At 45.9% G+C, this 24,000-nt stretch overlaps 1 protein-coding gene across 2 annotated transcripts in view; it reads right to left on the bottom strand.

The window, feature by feature from the left end:
- LOC105907911 (receptor tyrosine-protein kinase erbB-4) overlaps positions 1-24,000 on the bottom strand; it is a 235,156-nt gene that overhangs the window by 39,815 nt on the left and 171,341 nt on the right. For both annotated transcript variants that reach the window (XM_031559659.1, XM_031559666.1), the window contains exons 8-16: positions 23,173-23,286; positions 22,692-22,818; positions 21,220-21,293; positions 17,032-17,122; positions 15,160-15,359; positions 12,367-12,499; positions 9,476-9,569; positions 6,034-6,188; positions 4,384-4,428 (exon numbers count right to left, since the gene is read on the bottom strand). In XM_031559659.1, the coding sequence (XP_031415519.1) occupies positions 4,384-4,428; positions 6,034-6,188; positions 9,476-9,569; positions 12,367-12,499; positions 15,160-15,359; positions 17,032-17,122; positions 21,220-21,293; positions 22,692-22,818; positions 23,173-23,286 (1,033 nt within the window). The remainder of the gene's footprint in view (positions 1-4,383; positions 4,429-6,033; positions 6,189-9,475; positions 9,570-12,366; positions 12,500-15,159; positions 15,360-17,031; positions 17,123-21,219; positions 21,294-22,691; positions 22,819-23,172; positions 23,287-24,000) is intronic.

The raw sequence follows: 24,000 nt of genomic DNA, 5'->3' as shown, positions 1-24,000 counted from the left end.
CTCCACAAACACTCTTTCTCCTATGCTCACTAGAGAATCCTGTTATTTATAACTGTATCATTTCAAACGCCGAACAATGCCAGAATGTTCTGAAAAGTAGGGCTCACAGGACTGGACAGTCCTAGTTACTGGGCATATTCAGTATCCTTCCTCCGTGTTGGCTGCACCACCGTTTCATATTTATATGTCTCCAAAATATCCTTTGAAGACAAGAAAATACATTCACACATGGCTCCTGGTCCCTCTTCTATCCTGAGGCCTTCGCATTTCTATGAAAATGAAGTCGGCATGACTCCTAGGATTCTTCACATTTGGACGGCCTAATTCAGTGATGTGACAGGCGAAAAAAGAAGCCCACAATTGCCGTGTCTAACCCTGGCATCAGCTCATCTGTGAGGTCACATGACTACCGCTGTGGTGCTCAACACTGACTTCAGACTCAGTGATCTCATAAATGAGCGTGACATGTCATGTGTGCTCCAACACCCCCCCCCCACCTCAACTCTATACAGTCAACAATCACCAGCTCTCTCAAACAGCACAACACCCCCCCACCTCAACTCTATACAGTCAACAATCACCAGCTCTCTAAAACAGCACATCACCCCCCCACCTCAACTCTATACAGTCAACAATCACCAGCTCTCTCAAACAGCACAACACCCCCCCACCTCAACTCTATACAGTCAACAATCACCAGCTCTCTAAAACAGCACAACACCCCCCCCACCTCAACTCTATACAGTCAACAATCACCAGCTCTCTAAAACAGCACATCACCCCCCCACCTCAACTCTATACAGTCAACAATCACCAGCTCTCTAAAACAGCACAACCCCCCCCCCCCCCCCCACCCCCACCTCAACTCTATACACTCAACAATAACCAGCTCACTAAAACAGCACAACACCCCCCCACCTCAACTCTATACACTCAACAATCACCAGCTCTCTAAAACAGCACAACACCCCCCACCTCAACTCTATACACTCAACAATCACCAGCTCTCTAAAACAGCACAACACCCCCCCACCTCAACTCTATACAGTCAACAATCACCAGCTCTCTAAAACAGCACATCACCCCCCCACCTCAACTCTATACACTCAACAATCACCAGCTCTCTAAAACAGCACAAACGTTGCGTCACAGCATGTCACATTTTGCTCCAACAGAAACAAGTGTACCCAGCCAGCCTGAGCGTTTTGGATGTGACTGCTACCAACTGCTCTTCACGTGACCGGCTGCCACAGGTGTGGGGAGGTTAGAGTAGCTGAGGAACAGACAGGCAGGCAGGGGCGGGGCAGGACTCCCACAGGGCCCAGTGCAGCACAGCTGAGGCACCTGGCCACATCAGCCTCAAAGAGGCAACCCAGGGTGAGTGCGTCGGCCTCAAAGAAGAACACAGGGTGAGTGCGTCGGCCTCAAAGAAGAACACAGGGTGAGTGCGTCGGCCTCAAAGAAGAACACAGGGTGAGCGCGTCGGCCTCAAAGAAGAACACAGGGTGAGTGCGTCGGCCTCAAAGAAGAACACAGGGTGAGCGCGTCGGCCTCAAAGAAGAACACAGGGTGAGTGCGTCGGCCTCAAAGAAGAACACAGGGTGAGTGCGTCGGCCTCAAAGAAGAACACAGGGTGAGTGCGTCGGCCTCAAAGAAGAACACAGGGTGAGTGCGTCGGCCTCAAAGAAGCAACCCAGACTATCTCATTTTCTGCATCGGTAGATTCTTTTTGTATAATTCTTTTCTAATTTGGTCATGTTCACAGAAAAATAGGCTACCTGTTAGTTTGGTCCTGTTGTGTGCTTTGAATAAACATGACTTGGGGTAAATAAAGATGGACGATAAATAAAGAACAGAATACATTATTTAGGACATTATTTATGAATACGGTTTTCTGAGACAGAATAAACATTTCAGTATCCTTTTTAGTTAAGATATGTATCTCAGCTATTGTCTTTGAACAAGAACCAGACAATTCTGGCTCCCGACACTAAGTGGCTCTCTGACATCGTCTCTGTGCTTCTATCCCGTCACTAAGCACTGAGAGGCTTGTTTTGATCTGACGACATCCGATAGAGACATTTGTTAGCGGCTATCAGCATCAAAACGGCCACACTACGTTTTGGCACCCGGAGCCTTGTCTGGGCCTATCACTTCCATCTGTGGAGAGGGCTTTCCCCTTGTGCTGCGACCCCTTTCATTGCCTCCCATCTTATCTATTCAGTCCATCTGTTACTGGGGCCTGGACTGATCAATGGAGACGTGCATTCCCACAGGGCCTTTATTGGAAACTATAAATTAGGCACCATTTATGCCTGCAGTCCCTTCCTTGGGCAGCATTCACACACATGCAGGACTTTATCTGTTGAACTGTGGTGCAATTCGTGCTGTTAGTGTGCAGGTGTGCGGGTGAGAGCACATGAAACGCTCAGATGTATTGAGAGCGGTCTGAACCTGACTCCACTGAAATGGCAGGGATATAACCCAATGCACCATGTATTAGGGGTGGCAGGCAGCGTCTGCTCATGTTTACCAGTTAACAGTAGTGGGAAATGAGCGCCAGAAGACGTGTATGTATGAAAGCATGATATCTACTGGACAAATGAAACCGGGACGATGCTACATTTTCGATCACATGGGGCGAGAGAGGATTCATAAACACGGGACTAACCAATGAAGGATTTACAGATCACATGGGGCGAGAGAGGATTCATAAACACGGTACTAACCAATGAAGGATTGTTTTGCAAGTGGATTTTCAGCCCTGACCCTTCCCAAATACTGCTCAACAGATGTTCTGTTTTGTGTCGCAGATGTGAGTTTTTACCATTTGTCTCACTTTGTCCCACGCACTTATTTCCACGTGTTCATCTATTTGTAGTCATATTAGACACGGATTTACTCATGGATGATGCCCCCCCCCCCCCAAACACATGTTTCACTTTGCTTATTTCATCGTCATCATCATAATTCCGCTTCCTCCACCATCTCCAATCCTCACAGCTAATAAAAGGAAGGATTTGAAATTGCAAATCTATTTCCTCAGAGCAGTTAGTGGCATTTTGTTCCTTTCCCCCTAGGAGAACAAAGGCAAAATACTGTCAATTTATCATGAGGAGTGCACATGGCACAGACACACACACACACACACACACACACACACACACACACACACACACACACACACACGCATACACACACACACGCGCACACACGCACACACTGGCCTCACAGCTAGCCATTAATCACAAGAGACTGGGCCCTCTTGCTTTCTGTCTCATCCTCTCCCTTTCATTCTCTCTCTCTCTCTCTCTCGTCTCTCTTTTTCATTTCTCTCTTATATTCTGTCTCTCTCTCCCTCTCTCTCTCTCTCTCTCCCTCTTTGCCATTTCTCCTCCTGCCGGGCCTTTTTTTGCTCTATGGGCTCAAAAACAGCCATGACTCAAAATAATGTGTCGCGTTCCTCTTGATCAGGTCTTCATTATGGCACAAGCTGCTGGGAGCTACGCTGATGCCTCCTCTTCCTCCTCCTCCTCTTCCTCCTCCCCACCGAGAGCATGAGGGCCTGAGCAGCGCCGCAGCTCTGTGTGTCACTACCACTCTATGGGCTCCTGCATGGAGCCGCTTCATACGGAGTGGAATGAGAGAGAGAGAGAGAGAGAGAGAGAGCGAGAGAGAGCGAGAGAGAGAGAGAGAGAGAGAGAGAGACAGAGAGAGAGAGAGAGAGAGAGAAAGAGAGAGAGAGAGAAAGAAAGAGAGAGAGAGAGATACCACAAGCGGCAGCTGTGATCAGACAAGTGCAATAGAGTGCCCTCTGGTCCAATGCAATCGCATTTGATAAAATATTTGCTTTAATGTGCAGAATAATTGCTCAAATTTGGACTCACTAATTTATGCCACTTCAGGGAGAGAGAGAGAGAGAGAGAGAGAGAGAGAAAGAGAGAGAGAGAGAGCATGCTTGCGTCACTGGCATGGAGAGATAGAAAAAGAGAGACAGAGGAAGAGAGCGAGAGCGAGAGAGTCATAACCTTGTACCCAGGAGCCGTGAAGAGGAACAGAGTGCCCTGCAGCAAACGAGCAGCTCTAAACCCACTGACTCCCCGCTGCTGACGATGTGCCCAGAATCCAGCCAGCCGCCGACGAGGCCAGCTTGAGAATGGGCATCAACAGCACCACGCAGGTGCCGTAAAGAACACAACGCAGGTCTGTGCCCGTCTGAGAAAGGCACACATACAGGCTGAAGGACAGCGGGCACAAGAGCGAGGAGGCGGGATGAAGAGGGATGAAGCTACTCTTCCTCCATGGGACCCATGCCTGATAGTAAACATTGTAAGGGATAGCAGCCTTCCTGTAAAACAGATCATTTAGAGTCTCACACTTTACCTGTCCATGATGCCAATGCAGTCTTGTAGTCTGGGTCCAAGACAGCTGAAAAAAAGACAGAGGCAATTAAAAACAGTCCATAATGAGTTAATATAGGTGCAAAATAAGGCCCCCTATAAGCAATCTGAATCTGGAAGACTCTCCTGGTGTACAGCCATTTCAAACAGCATATGCAGACACTGTAGACAGCAATCCTGCCACTGTATTCCACAGACACAATACTGCAGCAGAGTGGTGAGAGAGACAGGTCCACTCCACTTCTGCAGACGTCACCTCACAGGAGCTTGGCTCCCAGACAGGAGCCTTGTTAGGTATGGAACGGATGGCACTCATTAAAGCAGCCGGCTCTCTGATCTCTGAGGGGATTCTGTGATGGGCCAAGCCAAGAGCCATCTCCTCTATTCTTTATCCGCAAAAAAATGCCTTCCTCACATCCAAATTTCCCTTCTTAGCAACAGCACCTGCTGTTTCCCCCCCCCCCATGCAGAATTGTTATGTTCTGTAAATGAGTTCTGATGTTCTTCAGGTCTCTGAGTGTCTCTCTCCTCTCTGTATTATATTCTCGACACTCCTGTCCGCTCTACCACTGGTATGTGTGTTGCCTACATCTGTGGTCTTGCCAGTGCCTCTCTTTAAAACTCTGTGATATTAGATGCTATTTAACTTCCACGCCAGCGGGGTCTGCATCAGTGGGTTGCATCAGCCACTGTATGGAGTGTGTTTCCAATTCAACCCGTGGCAAGCGTCAGTCTTCTCTTCCCCCATCCCTCCATTGTTAAGTAATGGATACCCTCTCCCACTGATCAAAGTCCTCTGTAAGCCTGACAAGCAGATCAAGCGAGTGCTACTCCTCCTGCAGCTAGGCCATCAGGCAGTGTCTCATCGACTACTAACCTACATTAGCCTGTCAAGAGATGACAGTCACTGCAGATATATAGGGGGGAGGGATATGATCCAGAGGTCCAGCAAGAAGCCTTTTAAGTCAGAGTGGGAGGGGATGAGGATGGGAAAGGACATTTTTCTTGCTCACACTTAACACACAGCGACGCCCCTATAGAGCTTTAAAGTGGGAGCACTGGCACCTGCATTTTATGGTGCTCAGTGGAAAGGAAATGCCATGGCCACATGCCAGTTTTAGGTGGTCATGGGAGAATGTTTTGTAATGTTTGACTTGCCTGGAAGTCCCCTTAGCACCCATAGAATTGGGCAAAGTCACATAGTTATTTTGGACACAGTTGAACAGTAATATATAAATACTTATAAAACAATTGGGTTCTATTGAATTATTTAGCTGTTTCTGATTGGACAAGAGACGTTCCATGAGTTGGAATATCCCAGGACATCCCCACTCGGACTTTTCACAGCTAATAATAAATCACCTCAAATCGCCTCCGGCCTCGTGGCTACGGCCGAACACCACCCGTGGGAATATCCCTTACCTACCCCACTCGCACTCGTACTATATTGCTTAATTTACCAACCCCAAACAGCTCCACTAGATGAACTCTAACATGTAATAATATTTTATGAGACTTGAGTGGCACAGGTAGATTTCCACCGCTGATAAGTACATGACAACAGCCCGCGTTGAGCTGTGACACTGGAACACACATGAAGAGGAACATAAGCAGCACGTGTGCTCTCACATACCCCTGAGTGCAGTTGCCGTGGCAGGGGTGGCACTCGTTGTTGGCCTCGGCGTATTTGAAGATGAAGCTGTTGGCTCCCTGCACTCCATCAGGGCATTTCTCCACACAGTTGGGGCCGTCTTTGAAGTGTCGACATTTCACACAGTGATCGGGTCCCTGAGAGAGAGAGAGAGAGAGAGAGAGAGAGAAGGAGGAAGAGGGAGAGAGGCATGGGGGAATGCAAGAGAGAGTGGGAGAAGGAGGGAGAGAGTGAGGGGATCAGAGAGAAAAAAAGATGTTGTGAGAGAGAAAGGGAAGGAGAGAGAAAGAAAGAAAAAGAAAACGAACGAACAGAGAATGGAGAGATAAAGAAGAGAGAAACGCACACATAAAACACCAGCAACCAGGGCCAGGGATAATAACCATCTCTCACAGCACACACAATGACCATAACAATCAGCAGAGGGGGGATTTATGGCAGTAATATGGGCAGCCCAGACACCAGCAGAGGCGGGGGAGAGACACAGAGCCGGCCTGGATATCAATAAGAAGCGCTCCCTCTCCGGACACCTCATCAACTGACCTGACAAACAGCAGCTCACACAATATAAGCTACACACATCTGTGTTGCTCAATCATGGGGGGGGAAGGGACATAACACAGCAAATGCCACTGTCAAAGGACATTGTGTTGCAAATGCGACGCTGGCAGAGTGGAATATTTAAGTGTCACTCTGCCAGCGGATGTGTGCGCTAACGTGGGCACCGTGCCGGGGCTCAACACGGAGGAGATGTGTCAGTGCCAAGACTCGAAGGTTGCAATACAACCATAATGAGATTTCAACGCACATCACAAAATGAGTTTTGACTCATCCTCTGATTTTGCAGGAGCACTTGATAAACAGAATGAGTAAACATATCCAGGGACGGTTCTAGCGTCTTCCTGTCTGTTTATCAATGCTTGCCCATGCTCTTGTCAATGCATTTTTTTTTTTACAAAATACAATTCACTATTAAGAATAAGAAAATTCTAAATGGACAGCTCAGTACGGTCTTCCATGAGAGGAGCTTTGCACACAGGACAAGGACAGGGTCCTCTGAACGCACACTGGACTTCACAGTGGCTATGGACTGAGGAAAATGTATTGATATTGTCATTCCTGTGCAAGGCCGCAGACTTCAACAACTACAATTACTTTGCTGGGCCCGATTCCATTTTTTCCAACACAAAGAAGGATTTTATTTGGAGTGGTGCAAGGTCCACGGTTGGGTTTATGAGACATTTATTGTGTCTCCTTTTTAATAATACTTAAAGCAAGGGGAGGGATATCAAATGGAGTAGAGCAAGCACTTAGTTTCTCCATCTCCCTCTTTCTTTCTTTTCTCTCATATTCTCTCCATCTCTCACACACTCAGTGTGTGAGAGATGAAGAGAATATGAGAGAAAAGTGCCCTCTCTCACTCTATGTCAATCTCAGGGTTAAGCAAAATCACGCAAAACAAAACACCGCCTCAGCCAGAGAGATTGGTGCAATAAAGCTTTGTGTGACGTGCATCACAAACCCTCCTGCGCCTGGCAACAGGGATGAGTCACTAAACCACTAACATTCCATTTCCTGTCCGCATCGGTGGCGCGGCCCGTTAATCAATTAGCGCTCTCGGCTATGCTCCATCTGGGCTGAGGGGGGGACCCATATCCGGACAGCATATGGGCTGGGCTGGACGGAGGACCAGAGCACGGCGTTGCCATTCTCAAAACGTAGCGTGACTCGACTCGACGCGGAATGGGCACCCCTCTTAGAATGCCTCCCACCCGAGAGCGCAATCAATCTCAGGCTAATTGATCCTCTCCTCCAAACACCTGGTGCAGAGTGAGCCCGGGCCTGTTTACAGCTCTAAGCCGCCATCTTGCTTTTTGTTTCCTCTCCCTTATTCCCTGAGTCATTTCATCATCTGTCTGCTTGGCATTCAGCAGTTTAAAAAGGCTTAATTGCTTTACAAGAGTATTTGGAATTGGAAAGTGATCTGCGTGTATTGTCTTCACAGCGTTCCCGAACAAATCACACGACAAGTTTGTGGAGCCGTTCTATTCCCGCCACTCCGGTGTCTCCGGTGTTTCTCAGAAGTCCAAATTCAGGCAGCTGAACCAATACGCCTGTGATTGCTCTGCCGGTGACGGAGGTAAGCTTACACATCAAACATTTACAGTACAGAGGCCTACCTCGTGCCATCAGGCAGCAGTTAGCGGAGAAATTAGCTAACAAGTGTCTGGCTCACCTATGCGCCTCTGCTCTCAACACCGGCCTGACACTCAGCCAGGCTCGGATTCTGGTCGTGGAGAGCCAGGCCAAGAACATCACACATCTCTCCAACTAATCAAGCCCAACACAAATGAACACATTCCCTGGCCCTCAGCCACACCTCACCACCTCCTGGGCTGTTTACATGGACTGTTCCGCAGGGCTGACTTTATGCAGACTTAAAAGAGATCCAGCTGTAATACTATCTATGTCTGAACAATAATATCTATGTCTGAACTTTCAAATGGGTCCGGGTATCAGAAGTTTACATATATTGCATTAATACAAAAATGCAAATACACTTACTACGTATGAGTCAAGACTGAAAGACTGAAGACTGAAGACTGAAACAGACTATAACAGACTGAAAAATGTCTATGTTCAGGGAGGTTCATACACAGTTCATGTATCTCATTTCTCTGGGTGTGTGATAACATAACACAAGAACTAAACTCCACAGGTGAAGCTGCAATTGGATATCTTGTGAAGATTTCAGAAACACACATACATGCATACGCATTTACATAGACACATGTGGTGCATGCACACACACGCACACACCCACACACGCACACACGCACACACACACACACTTATGCACAAATATAGTGACTACGCAACATATGCATGCCCACAGAGTAGAACCTCCAGTCCCCCGAGGCAGGGGTGCTGACATTGGCAAACAGCTCTACGACAATCTGTGTCCATGGGCCACTCAATGGCTGATCTCTTTGTAAACTCTCTGCAGAGAGCTGGCCTAATCTACTTTCACTGTAAATTAACATGAAGCAAAATCAATCCGGCAACAAAAAGTACACTCTACCAGAGGATTCAATTAATCTCAGTGCCTGGCCAATCGAAGACCTTGTGCACACATCCCACATCCCGAGGTTGCGCGCTCTGCCAAGAGGCTCGGAGAAAAAAGTCTGCTAAGCATTTCCTGAGTGCGCCAACCAAGCACTGTAAAACAAGCTCTTATGAGGCAACATAAATAAAAATGGACACCAAACTAATGTTACACTATCATATTATGGCAGATACATTAGACTCCATAAGTACTGGTGAAGGAGACAGTGATGGACAGGCAACAGTGCTGGTCTGGCTCTACCGGCTCTGCAGTGAGTGAGTACTGGCAGAGAGGACCCGTATGGGTCAGTGTGCTCACCGGTCCAGTGCAGGTCAGGGACTCATCCTCTGCACTCTCACACTGGGGGTCACACTCACGACACTCCGAGCCGTTAGAGAATTCACGGACATCCCTGTTAGAGAGGGAGAGAGAGAGAAAAGAGAGAAGGAGAAATATATCAATCAAATGGAACACACAAGGCTCATTTTACATTTGAAGCTACGTGTTGCGTAAGTTTGTAAAAGGGCACATGCAAAAGACTGGTGGATACAATGGGTTGCTCTTGTAGTATGAAAATACATTTCTACAACTAGAAGGGCACTCGGGGAGCGTAGACCTCAGCCAAGGCCAAATGCCCTATCTCAAAATGTTAGCGAAAGTGCAACATGTTTTCGTGGATCCGCCCTGTGGTTTGGGACTGGAAAAAAAATCTAATTGGTTTTCCCTTGACCCATACACAGTTTCATAAAAATCGGCCTGTTAGTTTTTCCGTAACACACAATCTTTCGACATCTATAGTTGTGGGATATTCAGCGATTGAGGCATTGCCGTCACACGGGTGGCTCAGTGGAAACATTCCCATCAGCTGTGTTCCACCTCCACCAGCAGCAGCAGGCCCTTAAGAAGGCCACGCGGGCCCTGGCAGCACGGGGCCGACGCAATGAAGATGCCCTTCACAGGTGATCAGGCTGCCAATTTATCAAGCAAATCCAGGAGGGACACGCAACAACTCGAAGTCGAAGAAAACCCATATAGAGATCTCAGCAAAGCCATCAAGCAGGAGGATTATCAGATCAGGCATATCCGTTTGTAGAGGTGCATGGCTTTAGATGTTGCTGTTGGTCCGAATCATGAGCATCCCCCCCCCCAGGTTTAGGGAAGGAATCTATAGGAACGACAGAGAAGATTATGTCCAGGCCATGCCAGAGGGAGTGAGGTGCTCGCTTTTCTCCTCCCTCTCTAATGAAAAAGGGAACTGACTCAATAGGAGGGAAAATTAAATTAGAATTAATCATGCTTTATCTGGACAGCACAATGCATGCTGGGTGGCCCAGGGGGATGCCTTTGTGGGGCTATGTTATCGTGAAAGGGTTTATTCAGTCCCGGCATGTAGGCTTAGACTTCAGACAGCCTGTGGGGTATAGCTGCCTCAGCTTGGCTTTGTTTTAACTGCAGTTCGACTGAGCTCTTGGTGGTCCTTTACTCACATGAATAGAAAAGTCTGACTGAAATCAAGCTCAGAATAATTTAATTTTTTTTTATCTTTTAGTCTTACCAAGAGTAATATCTTCAGGAACTGACTTCCTTTGAAGTCCCTATGACCACACCTGACTCATCATAAGTGATGCCAGAAACTAAAGGATGACCTCAAATGAGCTCAAATCCCATTTCCCACAAGGGATCTCCTCTTATGACCTATCTGGCTTAACATGGTTTCCTTTCTAAGCGGCTTTCCACACAAGCCCCCCCCCGTTTCCACGCAATCGCGGTTCATCAGGTTAGCATGCCCTCCGGTCACAGTGAGGGTAAAGCCATACAGCTCCAGGTGAACACACACACACACACACACACACACACACACACACACACACACACACACACACACACACACACACACACACACACACACACACACACAGGACCACGGGCTCAGTGACTCCAGGGGGGTGAGGGAGAAGTGACTCGGCGTGATGCCTGTAGTGCCATGCTCAGACACTGACGGTGACACCGCGGACAGAGTGTCCAGTGCCGTACCTCTCCAGGCCCACCTCCCGCTTCTCCACTAGGAAGGGCTGGCTGAGACGTTTGGGCCTAGAGCCGGAGACTCTGCAAGGCAAAACACATGGAGACACACATGGAGGCCTCAGCTTGCACACAGCATCACAGCTAGAGGGGAGAATCTGCTGTAATCCTGATTATTGTTACTCAGTTTGAATGTTCATCAATCATCATGGCAAAATTATATAGAATAGAGTTGGAAACACATAGGAGATAATATAGGAGCAATAGATTAGGTTTCTCTCAACATGAGCTCAATGTTTCATAATATCAGAAGTCCCTCAGTAGTCCAGTTGTAGCATTCGTAAGGTCATCTATAAAAGCAATATTAATCCTGAAATTCATCTGGAACATTCATTACAAATATCTGAAACCTCTCATCCATCCTCAACAGTGACACACACACACACACACACACACACACACACACACACACACACACACACACACACACACACACACACACACACACACACACACACACACACAATGTATTTGTAGTTCAAAGCTGTTGCTCTGTGCATATTGCTTGTGAGTGCATCAACAAGTGAGTCTGGCTTCTAGAGCTCTGTGTAAGAGCAGGTCAGTGCTAAATGAAAACTGAATGAAGGGTGAAGTTAGCCTCTAGGAACTGAATAACTTATCAAAGCACTAGCTTCCCAGTATTTTCCACACCTACTCAAAATTCCACAGCTGTAACGACGAGGCAATAAACTACAAAAAAACAATACTGTCTTTACTTTTATTTTCTTCTAGTATTTCAGAAGAAACTTGAACTTTATTATTTTATGAAGTCAGTGGTAAATTTCAATCCTCTGAGTCATTTGTATGGATCACACATCGTATGTTGTCATACTGCAGCTAACCTAGAAAGCATATGAGGCCCTTTGAACTTTTCTGTCTGCCTTTGAACAACCATATAAACAGACACAACCCTCCTGAGAATAGACATTCAAAAAGGATCATGCTGGTCACATATGCTACATATAATAAGATCTCCTCCAGTGGTCATCTTCAAACAAGACAAACGAAACACAGCAATACAAAAAGACATATTAATGAACTCTAGATCTTGTGACATGTCTTTGCATGTATATATACAGTATATTGATATGGAGAATGTTGTCAAAGGGCTGTAACTACGCACTCACCCGTCATAGAGGTTGCAGGACTCCACACAGATGGCTCCTCTGCTGAAGTAGCGGCAGGTTAGACACTGGTCTGGCCCCGGGCCCCAGCACCCAGCGTCTGAGCACAGCGGGTCGCACACCATCCGCTTAATGGCTGCCGACAACACACAGGGGATAGACAGACACAGCTCCTTTTATTCCAATATTCATGTCTCTGTAATAACATGTGTTATGTCTGTGTAATAACACGTGCAATATTACCAGCCCTGGTCTTTGTTACATTTGCAATATTATGTTGAGCTGTCTGCATTTCATCATATTAGACAAGAATAGCTAGCTGTTGTATTAAATTGCATGTATTTATCTGCACATATGTAGCATATGCAACAACAAAAGACTGACAAGTATGTAACAATATGGCAATCAAAAGCACATACAACAGAACAAATGATAGTCATCTATGAATAGACTATACATCAAAGTGAAACTCTGCCCATCGTTGTTATTACATGTAATCCATCTGCGCTGGTGCTGGGTCCCTTTCACCTTGAGATATCCTTGTGGAAGTGATTCAGAGCCTTTCGTCAGCTGCTGATTGAGTACAATGTATACCATCTGGAATTGGCATTACCAGTGCAGCCATGCGTATCACATGCTTTTAAAAAAGCCTGGCCATATTAACTTGCGTATTTGAATCCAAACTGCTGATGTCAGGGCAGTGGAGGATAGAATGGTGCAGACAGACAGACAGACACCCGGTGTGGAGCTCGGTGGTGTACCAGCTGTGAGCCTGGGATTAAACACAAATACTGCTGACGCCACAGTGACAGGGCAAAGACACATCTCCGGGACTGCACCAGCAAACACAAACTTCTCCCCCCAAATGGAAATAATTGTGCCTGGGCGTTAGACAGCGATGTCCAACAGTTATATTACTTATTCAGCTTGCACACAATATTTTGAGCTATTATATCAGGGGGCATGGATAGGAAAAAATGATGTGTTAGCACAAAGCCTCATCATTAGGCGCGGTCCGAAAGCTCTCAGCACTGCGCGCATGGTGTGATATGGGATTGACCAACGGCTGCCACTATTATACGCTAATGCTGTCAATGGTCCATATAAAATGGCATATATATTGAAAATCACTGTTGGCGCAGTAGGTTATCTGGCTCTTTTACAGACAATATTATCTAAAAAATCAACTGCAACATTATGGGTCAGCTGGGAAGGGTTTCTCTTAAACTTGGCCGGTTTCCCCCTCCAAAGCTGCCACTGGCAGGTTTACAGAGAGCAACAGGCTGTCTGCTGCGGCCCTAGTTCTCAGGAAGTGCCCTCCGGACATGATCTGGGCACCTCGCTGGGAGGGGTTTGAAGCTGCACTCCACTGCTGGGGCTTTGGACAGAGACCAGCCAGAGGGTGACATCGTATGTTTGGTGTCACTAGAAAGCCTGGAATGAAAATAAAATCTAACAGTGGCTTAAAACATCCCTTTTTTTTAAAGAGAGCTGGCCATGAAAGCGCTGCCTTTCTTTAGAGACAAAAGCAGCCCTCTTCCGGTTCCAGGGCTGACTTTGTGTTAAGCGCCGTAGGTAACCGGGGGTGGGGGGGGGGGGGGGGGGAGAAGCGGGAGACTGTTTTTTAGCCGCGCCGAATCACAGAAGGATCAAAAAGACGCCAACATCAAAGTTGTGACCTCACTGAAAACACACAGTTTGGAGTGTGTGTCTGTCTCCCGGGAGACAGGAAGCAGCCGCAGGGACTTGACGAGTCCTCTGCACAAGCAGATGTTGCCAAGAGACAATTGCTGTTGCATTACAATGTTAAAAGAGAAAAGAGGAGGAGAGAGAGAGAGAGAGAGAGAGAGTGTGTGTGTGTGTGTGAGAGAGAAAGAGTAAGTGAGTGAGTGAGAGAGAGAGAGAGTGAGAGATAGAGAGAGAAATTCAGCTCCCCAGATTCTTAAATGATTATTTCCCTGTGAAGGGAGAGGGAGCAAGTAGAAGACTAATTCCCTACGGTGACACAAGTTTCCACTTGGAAAATAATCCCAGAAATGTCAAAAAAGACCTCAGGCAGGCCCTCCCATTTACATGGTTCACTAGTTGATCTGATTGCTTACATTTTGCAATTAAGTGAGTAATTGGATTGATGGTGTTTACATCAATGCTCCATTTGCTTAGCCTGATCCTTCATTACACTGATATCTGGCAGTACGCTAAGCCTGATGTGAAAGAGATCCTTAGCAAATGGGCATCTTTCAAAAAGGAGAAAGGGTAAAGAGGATTGCTGTGTTGTTCTGAGGAGAGGTGGTGGTGATCTTCACACCAGAGTAAATCTCCTCTCTCTCTCTCACCTCCTGCCCTCTCCAGCTGTGGAGGAACCCTGCCCTCCTCAGCTCCCTGCCGGGCCCAGTCAGGTGCAGTAACCCCGGCAGAGAGAGAGAGAGACAGACAGGCAAGGAGAGCTGAGTCACACTTGCTTGCTCTCCACTGTCTGTCCTGGACCATTCAAAGTCAGCCCTCCCTGGGCACTTACCCCTCACAGGCTCTAAAGCAGCAGAATAATGTGGAGAGCGGAGAGTGTGTGCTCTCAATGCTCGGAAGAATTAAAGGGACACTGACCAGCAGAAGCCAGCAAAGGTTGTGCGCTAAACAACCTGCACATGTCTGAAATAGTCTGTGGTTCAGTGTTACTGAACTGGTATACAGTATACAGTATACAGACACAATGGTCTTTCAGCTTGCTTCTGGCTAGCGGACGTTTACAGAGAAGCCCAGAGAACACATCAACGCTGATGGGGTTGCTGCACTCACTGCATTCTTTGGGGTCCCGGTTGTTGCGGACGAGAACCTTCTGCGTGTTGGTGCGAAAGAGGCTGGTCCAGTTGACGGTGTTGTAGTAGCAGAGCTGGCTGTTGTTGGTGACGTAGACGTTTCCGGCGCTGATCTCGTGCAGAGACTTGAGCTGGAGGGAGGAGATCCACTGCTGCTTCAGCACCAGCAGAGAGATCCCACTGCAGCGCAGAGACACAAGACAGACAGAGAAGACAGGTGAGCTAGCTGCAGGGGAAACCATAGAGATGGAGAGGTGAAACGAGCCTGGCACAGAGACAAAACACAGAGAAAAATGGATGAGACAGGAGAGGGTAAAGGGAAGTGTAGTTGAAGAAGGAGAGAGCGAGGGAGGGAGGGTAGAGACAGGTGAAGGGCAGTGAGGAGGGGAGTAGAATTATAGAGTGGGTGTTTGAGATGGAAGGGATGACAGATGCACACAAAAGCAATGCCTGAACAAAGGAGCAGAATTATCTGCCTATTGTACCGTTGCTATTACATCGTTTAGCAGGCATTCCCATATGAGCTCTTCCCCAGATGTGTTAAGATGACTTGATGCCTTAACACTGAGTATCCAGCCGACTATCCAACTTGTTCTATCTGACTAACTGTCGGCGCAGCCTTCTGCCAATACGAGAGAAAATACATCCATGGCAGATGTTGGCAGATGTTGGCGAGTATAAAATGGAAATGTGCTGTGCGAGTTTATTTAGAGGCACAACGTCAGATAATACTAATTAATACAGATTAATAGCAGCAACTTAAACATCTTAAAAGCGCCATTGTAACAAGTATGTGGACTTTATGAAAACTACCAGCAACAAAGCATGTGCTTTGCATGAGCCCACCCTGCAAGTAGTCCCCCTATCTGTTTTTGAGAGAAAACAGATGCTGCTCAATGACAGCACCGCTGAGCACACTGCTTTAGGATGAGCAGTCCCTGTTTAAAAGCAGGCTACTCCTAACTATGATTGCACCGTTTCTCTCATCTTGTAACTAACAATTTGTGTTGCTGAATCAGACACCACAAAGTGTGCATGGGATTGTGTTAAGGGTGCTGTAGTATTTGATTGTGGTTGCAAATTGGTACATTTCCTAGATGGCCTGAAAATATTGTGTGATAATTGTGTGCCCTTTGTGTTCTTAGTCTGACCCTGACCGCATGTCATCCAACGTTGTGGTAATAGGTCCACCGACTGAACCCACTGACAGTGGAGATGCTGACTGGTGTCGAGGCAATGCTCTGTTCCTGCTTGAACAGCAAGGATGTGACCCTGGAGTGAAAGAGTTCCTCTCTGAAATGAGCTGAATATTTACTCTCAGTCTGTACTCTCAGCTGCTATTAGAGCATCCTAGTACTGGCCAATTATTGTGGAGCAAGAAGTGTTTAAACTCCCAAATATGGGCACTTTAGGCAGTGTCTGGTATATGAAACACAAACTCTCATTCTATTATCTAATGTCAACAGGTGTTTTTGAACTACTCAGTCTACTCAGTGAAAATGTTGTCTAGTGTTACTTTAACTCATGATGAAGTATGTTCGAAAGGACAAAACCGCACATCACCCAGCTTTTACCCCCTCTGTCCCTAAGATTTCATACATTGTTTTGTCTCATCATGATTTCAGTGCACCTAGTTGACATGCAGTCACTGCTGTAATTTGTTCTGGAATACTGGCTGCACACATCCCACTCATTTCTGCCATCACTGTACACAGGCTGATGTCATGACAGCCAACTGTAATTGCCACGTTCAGTGAATGCATGCAGTCCATCTTCTGGGAGCTGTTCTGAGCTGTAGACCTGGGTCTGAGGTGAGGCAGTCTGCCAGGCCATGAGTGCTCTTAAACAGTACCTGTAAAGGGATCTCCCCCCAATGGTTGCCAGGTTGGAGAACACGCTGAGATCCGTCATGTTCGCTGGCCAAGACTGAATGTTCAGGAAGCCTGCAGAAAGAAGAGAGCCAGATCATGAGCAAGTCAACTCCTTCACGCACAATACAAAGAGATTTATCTACTACAACTACTTTCTAGTTTGATGTCCGTATCTGGCCCTGGGTTGACTCCTAAAATAGGAAGCATTGGGCTGGATTGTACGGCAGCACATGACCACTAAATTACAATCACAAAACAGCGAATCTGAAAACATGAGTTTTTTTTTAAGACTGTGCCTTCTCAGAGACAAACATTGATGGCTTTTATATAACACTGCACTGAATTGTATTTAGTATGTCTCGCATCAAACGTTGTTTATTAAATGAGAGTGATGAATGAATATCTGATGAAATGGCCATGCATCGTTTAGGGATTTTAATGATGAATTTCTAAATTAAATATTTACAGAAGGTTGGGAGCAACTCTCTCTGTGTGAGTTGGTAAAGGACAAATTGACTAGACTAATAGAGAGAAGTAGCGTGAGGTAGAAAGGTAGACAGAGGAAGAGAGAGATAGATAGAGAGAGAGAGAGAGAACGAAAGACTGTGAGAGAAAAAGAATGAGAGAGAAAAAATGGGGTGGAAGTGGGACAAGGAGAACATAAATTACCCAAATGACTTTAACATTGAAAACCCCAGACGGTGCATATTTTCAAGGATAAATTCAGTTGTACGACTGATATTTGATTGCCTTTAAACAAATTCATTACTTTGGGGAGGACATGGTAGGACATAAAGTGGGCTCTTGCTAATGGAAAGAGAGAGGCTAATATGATTGTGCATCCCCTCAGCATCCACAATGACCTGCCATGCCAGTCTAAACAGTAAACAGGTCAAAGTCTGTGTGCTTAATGGCAGGAATGCACCTGGGACTGAACAGACCCATACACACTACTGCAAACAGCTTTGACAGTGGGACTTGCAAGTACATTTTATAAAAAATTATATAGAAATAATACAATGCTAATAACAAGCTAAATTATTATTGAATTGTTGTGATATTACAGTCCCTTTACACAAATGCCATTATATAAAGTTTTACAGTATGATACAATTTATTTAATAAAATTGGTCAATACCCTGGTAACAGCAGGGGATTTTAATGCCAGTAGTCTCTGGAGTTTGTTCAAATAAGAAAACAAAATGTTCTTTTCTTCCTTCCCTCTTCCCCACCCTGTACTGTTTGGAACACAGAGACAGATCTTTGTGCTGCTTGCCTCGCTGAAGTGCCGTTAATGTTGCACCCGCTGACATTAATTGCTTAAATGACAAAACTGCCGCAATGGGACGTCTCCCTGCATGGATGGGAGCTACATCCGCTTCAGCAGGGTTCCTTGTAAGATGCCAGGCTGACTTTGTTGTTATCTGATGTGCAATGTAAAAACAAGTGTCACCATCTAGCTATCACCTAAGTGGTCCCTGCTGAGAACAATGAACTATAGGGCACTACCCTGAGCCCATGCCACCACATTGGACCTTTTGAAACCAGTGAAATATGCTAGGGTTTTGGTAGGGTATAGACATTCAAAATCATAACATTACACACTGACACATGCATAAAACACACAAACACGCACACAAAGACACAGGCACACACACACACACACACACACACACACACACACACACACACACACACACACACACACACACACACACACACACACACACTCAAGCAAACCAAAAGAGTTTATTTGGGAACTACACAGAGTGTATGGAACAGAGCCTGTAGTCCACCAGTGCACCAGTTGGGTTAAAGGGAGGTCTACATGAAATGTGAGCCTTGTCTAGAAGAGAGTGTTTCTGGGTTCAGTGAGTGCCACATTACATGTGCATCCAAGTGAGTGAGGCACTTGGCCTGGGTTCTGGGGCAAAAGGTTGAGTGCTAAAATGATACCAATTGTACTCAAACCATGTGTCGAGGGGCTCCCATTACAGTGGCTAACTGTCAGTATATAGAAATACTGCCTATGGGCAAATTGAACAGCATTTCAGCCGTCGTGTGTGCAGGGGAATAAATATCAGTCCGGGCTGAAGTGGCTCCCATTTGAACCCCCCTCAGCTCAGCCCTCAGTCCCTCAGCCCTGGGTCACAGAGCGTCGGTGACACCTCGACAGGGGGACGTCAACATCCTGTCAAGAGACAGAGCCCCTACGGTCCGTCACATGACATGACATGACGTGATGTGACCGTTGGTATGCATGCCTGGCTATGAGTGCTCTTCCTCTCCTACCATCACACACACACACACACACACACACACACACACACACACACACACACACACACACACACACACACACACCCACACACACACCCACAGCCACACACACACACACTAGCAGTTTCTTCTGCTCAATCAGCTGGCACTTGCTCTGGACCTGATCTGAATCCTCTATGCCTCTTTCGAGTTAAAAGCGCGTCTCGGGGTTAAAGCGCAAAGGCTGAATCTCTACAGGCTGCACTATACTATGGGTGGAGGGACCCAGATCATATATTCATTAAGTGCAGGTCTGTCAGTCTGTGTCTGTGTGGTATATAGGGAACACATATCTACAGTATAAGGCATTCCATTTTTCTTTATAGCCTTGCATGTCCTCTGGGTTTTCACGGTTGATGAGATTCCAACTGCACCAAAATCAGTCTAAAAAGTATTGAAGCTTGTGCACTCAGTGATCCCTGTTGTACTGGGATGCAATATCACTGTGTATTTATTGGGGGGTGCACTGAGTACTCGAGTATTCAAGCAGTCAAGCAGCTACATCATTTCTCAAGTTTCTACATTAACATTGAGTACTCATTACTCATGTGACGCTAGTGTAAGAACTGGAAATGGGTCCGTTTATAAACATTGTTCATTGTCAGTATTGACTACATTTCCCATAGGCTACTGCTTTGTTTGGGGTCGGAGGTGAAGCCAGTTTTGGAGGGAGTTGAGTGCAGAGAAGAAGAGTTGATCAGTCTACGTGTTTTTGACGTTGCTGGAGAAGTAAAGTGTTTCAGTTCTGAACCTGTCTGTCTCCGTGAAATTATTGCCTACACCACGTAATAACCCCTTCAGAGGATCTCAAGTTTTACAGTAGCTTGCGTGCACTCAGTTTTCAGTTAGAGCCCTTGGTAAACAAGAGGAAGGATGGTGACAGCAGAAATACATTGTTTGGAAGTTCTTTGATAAAACAGACTGTCACTGTGATAAATAAAATAAACGGGTAGCAATTGTGAGTTGTGGGCGGATTCCTCAAGGATGGCTCCAACATCAAGTCTGTCATATAAAAGACTAGGCTCCTACACTAAAATGGCTAATATGTTGTCAAAAATACATAAGCTACAAGCCAATATGACTCAGTTGGGCTCACTAATGGTGACAAGGTTTCACAGAACTTACAAAAAACAGCTGCTATACGTAAACACAATAAGAACACTTATTGGAAAAACCTTGGGCCACTGTAGAATGTTGGTAACTAACGTTAAAATATTGTTGGTATCATACATACTTAACCATTGTGTAAGGTAAGACGAAGAATTCTATTCATGTATAGCATCATTCATTTTATGCTTTGCTCTATGTGCTTAGACTAATCTGAGTACTCAAGTTTTCAGGAAACAATTAGTTGATTTCTAAAATGATGTACTTGTGCAAACCCTACTGCTCCATGTCTTGTACATAGATATATGACTAGCCTGTGAGATTTACTGTATGTTACATTTTTGCATGAGTAGAAGTGATAGTAATGGCGCTGATAATGGAAAATGATACCCACATTTGACTTCCAATTTGCACTCTTAAATTAACAATTCTTGTGAAACATAATATCTGTTTTTGTTCAGCATCTTTGTACAATCCCTGCAAAATATTGGTAAATGAAGATGTCCATGGTGTCCAATAACCAAGTAAATTCGTTTTTTTCCTTTCCGTTCTTAATGCCAAACTGTATTTGTTTGGCATTAAGAACAGAAAGGAAAGACCAAATTTACTTTTAGAATGTTGAAAACACATACAGATGAAAATAATTTGTGGCAACAGAGAATTTTAAAACAATTGTGGCAGATAGAGATTATATTGTACAAACCTTTTTAACAGACATTTTTATAAAACCTTAAACATCTTACCTGTGATCTCTGTGACAGTTCGGAATACATTCAGTTTCTCTGGATCCAGAGGCTTGATGCTATGATAGGAGTCCCTGAAAAGATAGAGGGAGAGACGGTAAACGACAGAGATATGGACATACACAGACACATCGGGTTAATAGAAGTGACTAGAAGACTTGCAGCAATGTAATGGAATACTGAGAGAGAGAGAGAGAGAGAGAGAGAGAGAGAGAGAGAGAGAGAGAGAGGATTTGAAGTGGCACCTGAGGAAACATATCTTTTAATCACACAGAATCACTGGTAACATTCCTTAATAGTGTTTATAAATTGAACACATTTTTCTCCATTGTCAGTTAAATACCCATACGCTTGTTTTCCTAACTTGAACTGAAACCAGCCCAAATCTGTCTGCACTGAATAGCATAGGATGTAATCCTCTGACTTTCTGACCTGTATCAGTGTGTGTTTCATGCTTCTGTGAGTGCCTTCGGTGTGCGATAAGTGTATTGCCCAGTATGCCTTACACTAGCTGTGTGTATGTTTGCCTGTGTGTGTGTGTGTGTTTATGCATTTTATGGGTCTGTGTTTGAGGTGTCTGCCTGCACATAAATCAGCTTTAGTGGGGAGCAGAGGCCCTGGGGCCCCGGACCTCACTGGGGGAGGAGAGGGAGCCGAGGGCCTGAAGGCCAGCCAGATGAGGGGCCTGGTGGCAGAGGGGTCAGGCAAGGGTGGCCTGAGGTGGAATGAGTTCTGATAACCTCATATTCCACACACCAACATGAAGACATAAAGAGGAAGAGAGATGGAGAGAGAGAGGGAGAGAGAGAGAGGGAGAGAGAGATAGAGAGAGAGAGAGAGAGAGCGAGAGCGCAGGTTAAGAGAAGAAGGAGAGAGTGGGGTGGAGAGCGAGAGAGAGAGAGAGAGAGAGCGAGAGAGAGAGCGAGAGAGAGAGAGAGAGAGAGCGAGAGCGCAGGTTAAGAGAAGAAGGAGAGAGTGGGGTGGAGAGCGAGCGTCACAGATCAAATTAGCCAGCTGCTCCCTCGAGGAAGACCTTTGAGGCTGTGGCAGATGGGAACCCCGAGCGAAAGGCTCCGTGGGTAAAGTGCAGCTTCAGCACTGTGGACTGAAGGGCTTTCAAGTGCGGATGCTTTATTTCATGTGTTTATGAGTGGCAGCCTCGCGTGCCTTTGGGGAGAGGTGGTGTGCAATACTCTGCTCCAGACTGACTCTGATTCTGCTGTCAGAGATTCTCTTTCATTTCTACCGGCCCTGCATTTCTTTCAAAGAAAAAGCCAACAGAATTGTAAAATTCATACCGCTATGATACATCCCATGGTTTACAATAATATCAGCAGTGCAGCATTAGAGGAGACGTTCTTCATTATTCTTTGTGGTATCACATCTCGCAACCAGCTTGTTCATCATTACTCTGGGTGTGAATGACTTAATATATTTGTGATATTTGTAATATTTGTGTTACTGTGACTTACCCTTTGATGCCAGTGATGAGGAACACCAGGTTGCCGTTAATCTTAGTGCAGTTGACAAACCGGTCAATGTTGCTGGAGTCCACAGTCTGAGCTGACTGCAAGCTGGCTGTACCAATGCCATCACACGCTGAAATGAACAAACAGACAGACACACACACACACACACACACACACACACACACACACACACACACATTCATGACCTCTGTGTACTCAGAAGAAGCAGAGACCATCTCCAAGGCATCTCTTTGAGAGGTCCCTCTACAACATTGCTGAGAACAAATAAAAGACTGAACTGACAGAACATATATATCTCTATATCATGAAGGGGAGAGGGTGTGTGTGCCGGGATGAAAGAGAAAGAGAAAAGGGAGAGCGCGTGAGAGAGAGAGAGAGCGTGCGAGAGAGAGAGAGAGAGAGAGAGAGAGAGAGAGAGAGAGAGAGAGAGAGAGAGAGAGACCGAGAGAGATATTCTAGACACCTTTGGGGCAGATGCTGGTACAAGGAATGCACTTCTTGACCCGGTTCTCTTCCACCTCTGTCTTGCTGCTTGGACATGCCCGGACACAGGAGCTGTGGTCCACCACAAAGTTATCTGCAACAGAAAACATGGATGATGTTTGATTTTCCACAAAGATAAAAAATGTACAATTCAGCTATTCTACTATTCATGTCTATTTCAACTCCTATTCTAGAATGAACAATCTAAGTTCAATAATAATGTAAAACAATGTCCTTGAGAATGTGTATATATCAATGGCTGGCGATTGCATTTTCCTCACCAAGGCAGTGTTAATTGCTCACTAATAGCTACATTTCAGAGCACGAAGGCAGGAGTGAAACATAAACCTGACACATGAACGCAACACTCCAGCTGCGCTCCTGAATAATGTCTGAGAATGTGTGGAGGAAATTTCTCAGCTTTCCTTGGAGATTTTTCTGAGGCAATGAAACAAACATTAGGACGTACCAAAGTCATTCTGTATCAAGTATCACTGCGATATGCCTGCTCTGATTAGTGAAACCTCAAAGATCATAACAGATTTCATGCAGAATTAAAGTTCAGTTATTTCTGTGGGTGCTGGTTGCATTCAAGGGGGAGGGAAGTGTAACTCTGTAGTACTCCTGTCATCCTTAATGACTAGTCCTGACAGAGCAGAAAACACACACTCAAGCTGACACATACACACACTCACTCACTCACTGGTCTTTCTTCCTCTCTCTTATCCCGCCTCTCTCCCCTTCCCTCTCCCTGTCTGTCTTTCTTTCTTTCTCTCTCTCTCTCTCTCTCTCTCTCTCTCTCTCTCTC

The sequence above is a fragment of the Clupea harengus genome, chromosome 2 (assembly GCF_900700415.2).
Source record: "Clupea harengus chromosome 2, Ch_v2.0.2, whole genome shotgun sequence".
Taxonomy (NCBI): domain Eukaryota; kingdom Metazoa; phylum Chordata; class Actinopteri; order Clupeiformes; family Clupeidae; genus Clupea; species Clupea harengus.
Note: the sequence above shows the minus strand (reverse complement) of the source record. Positions and strands in the feature narration are given on the sequence as shown.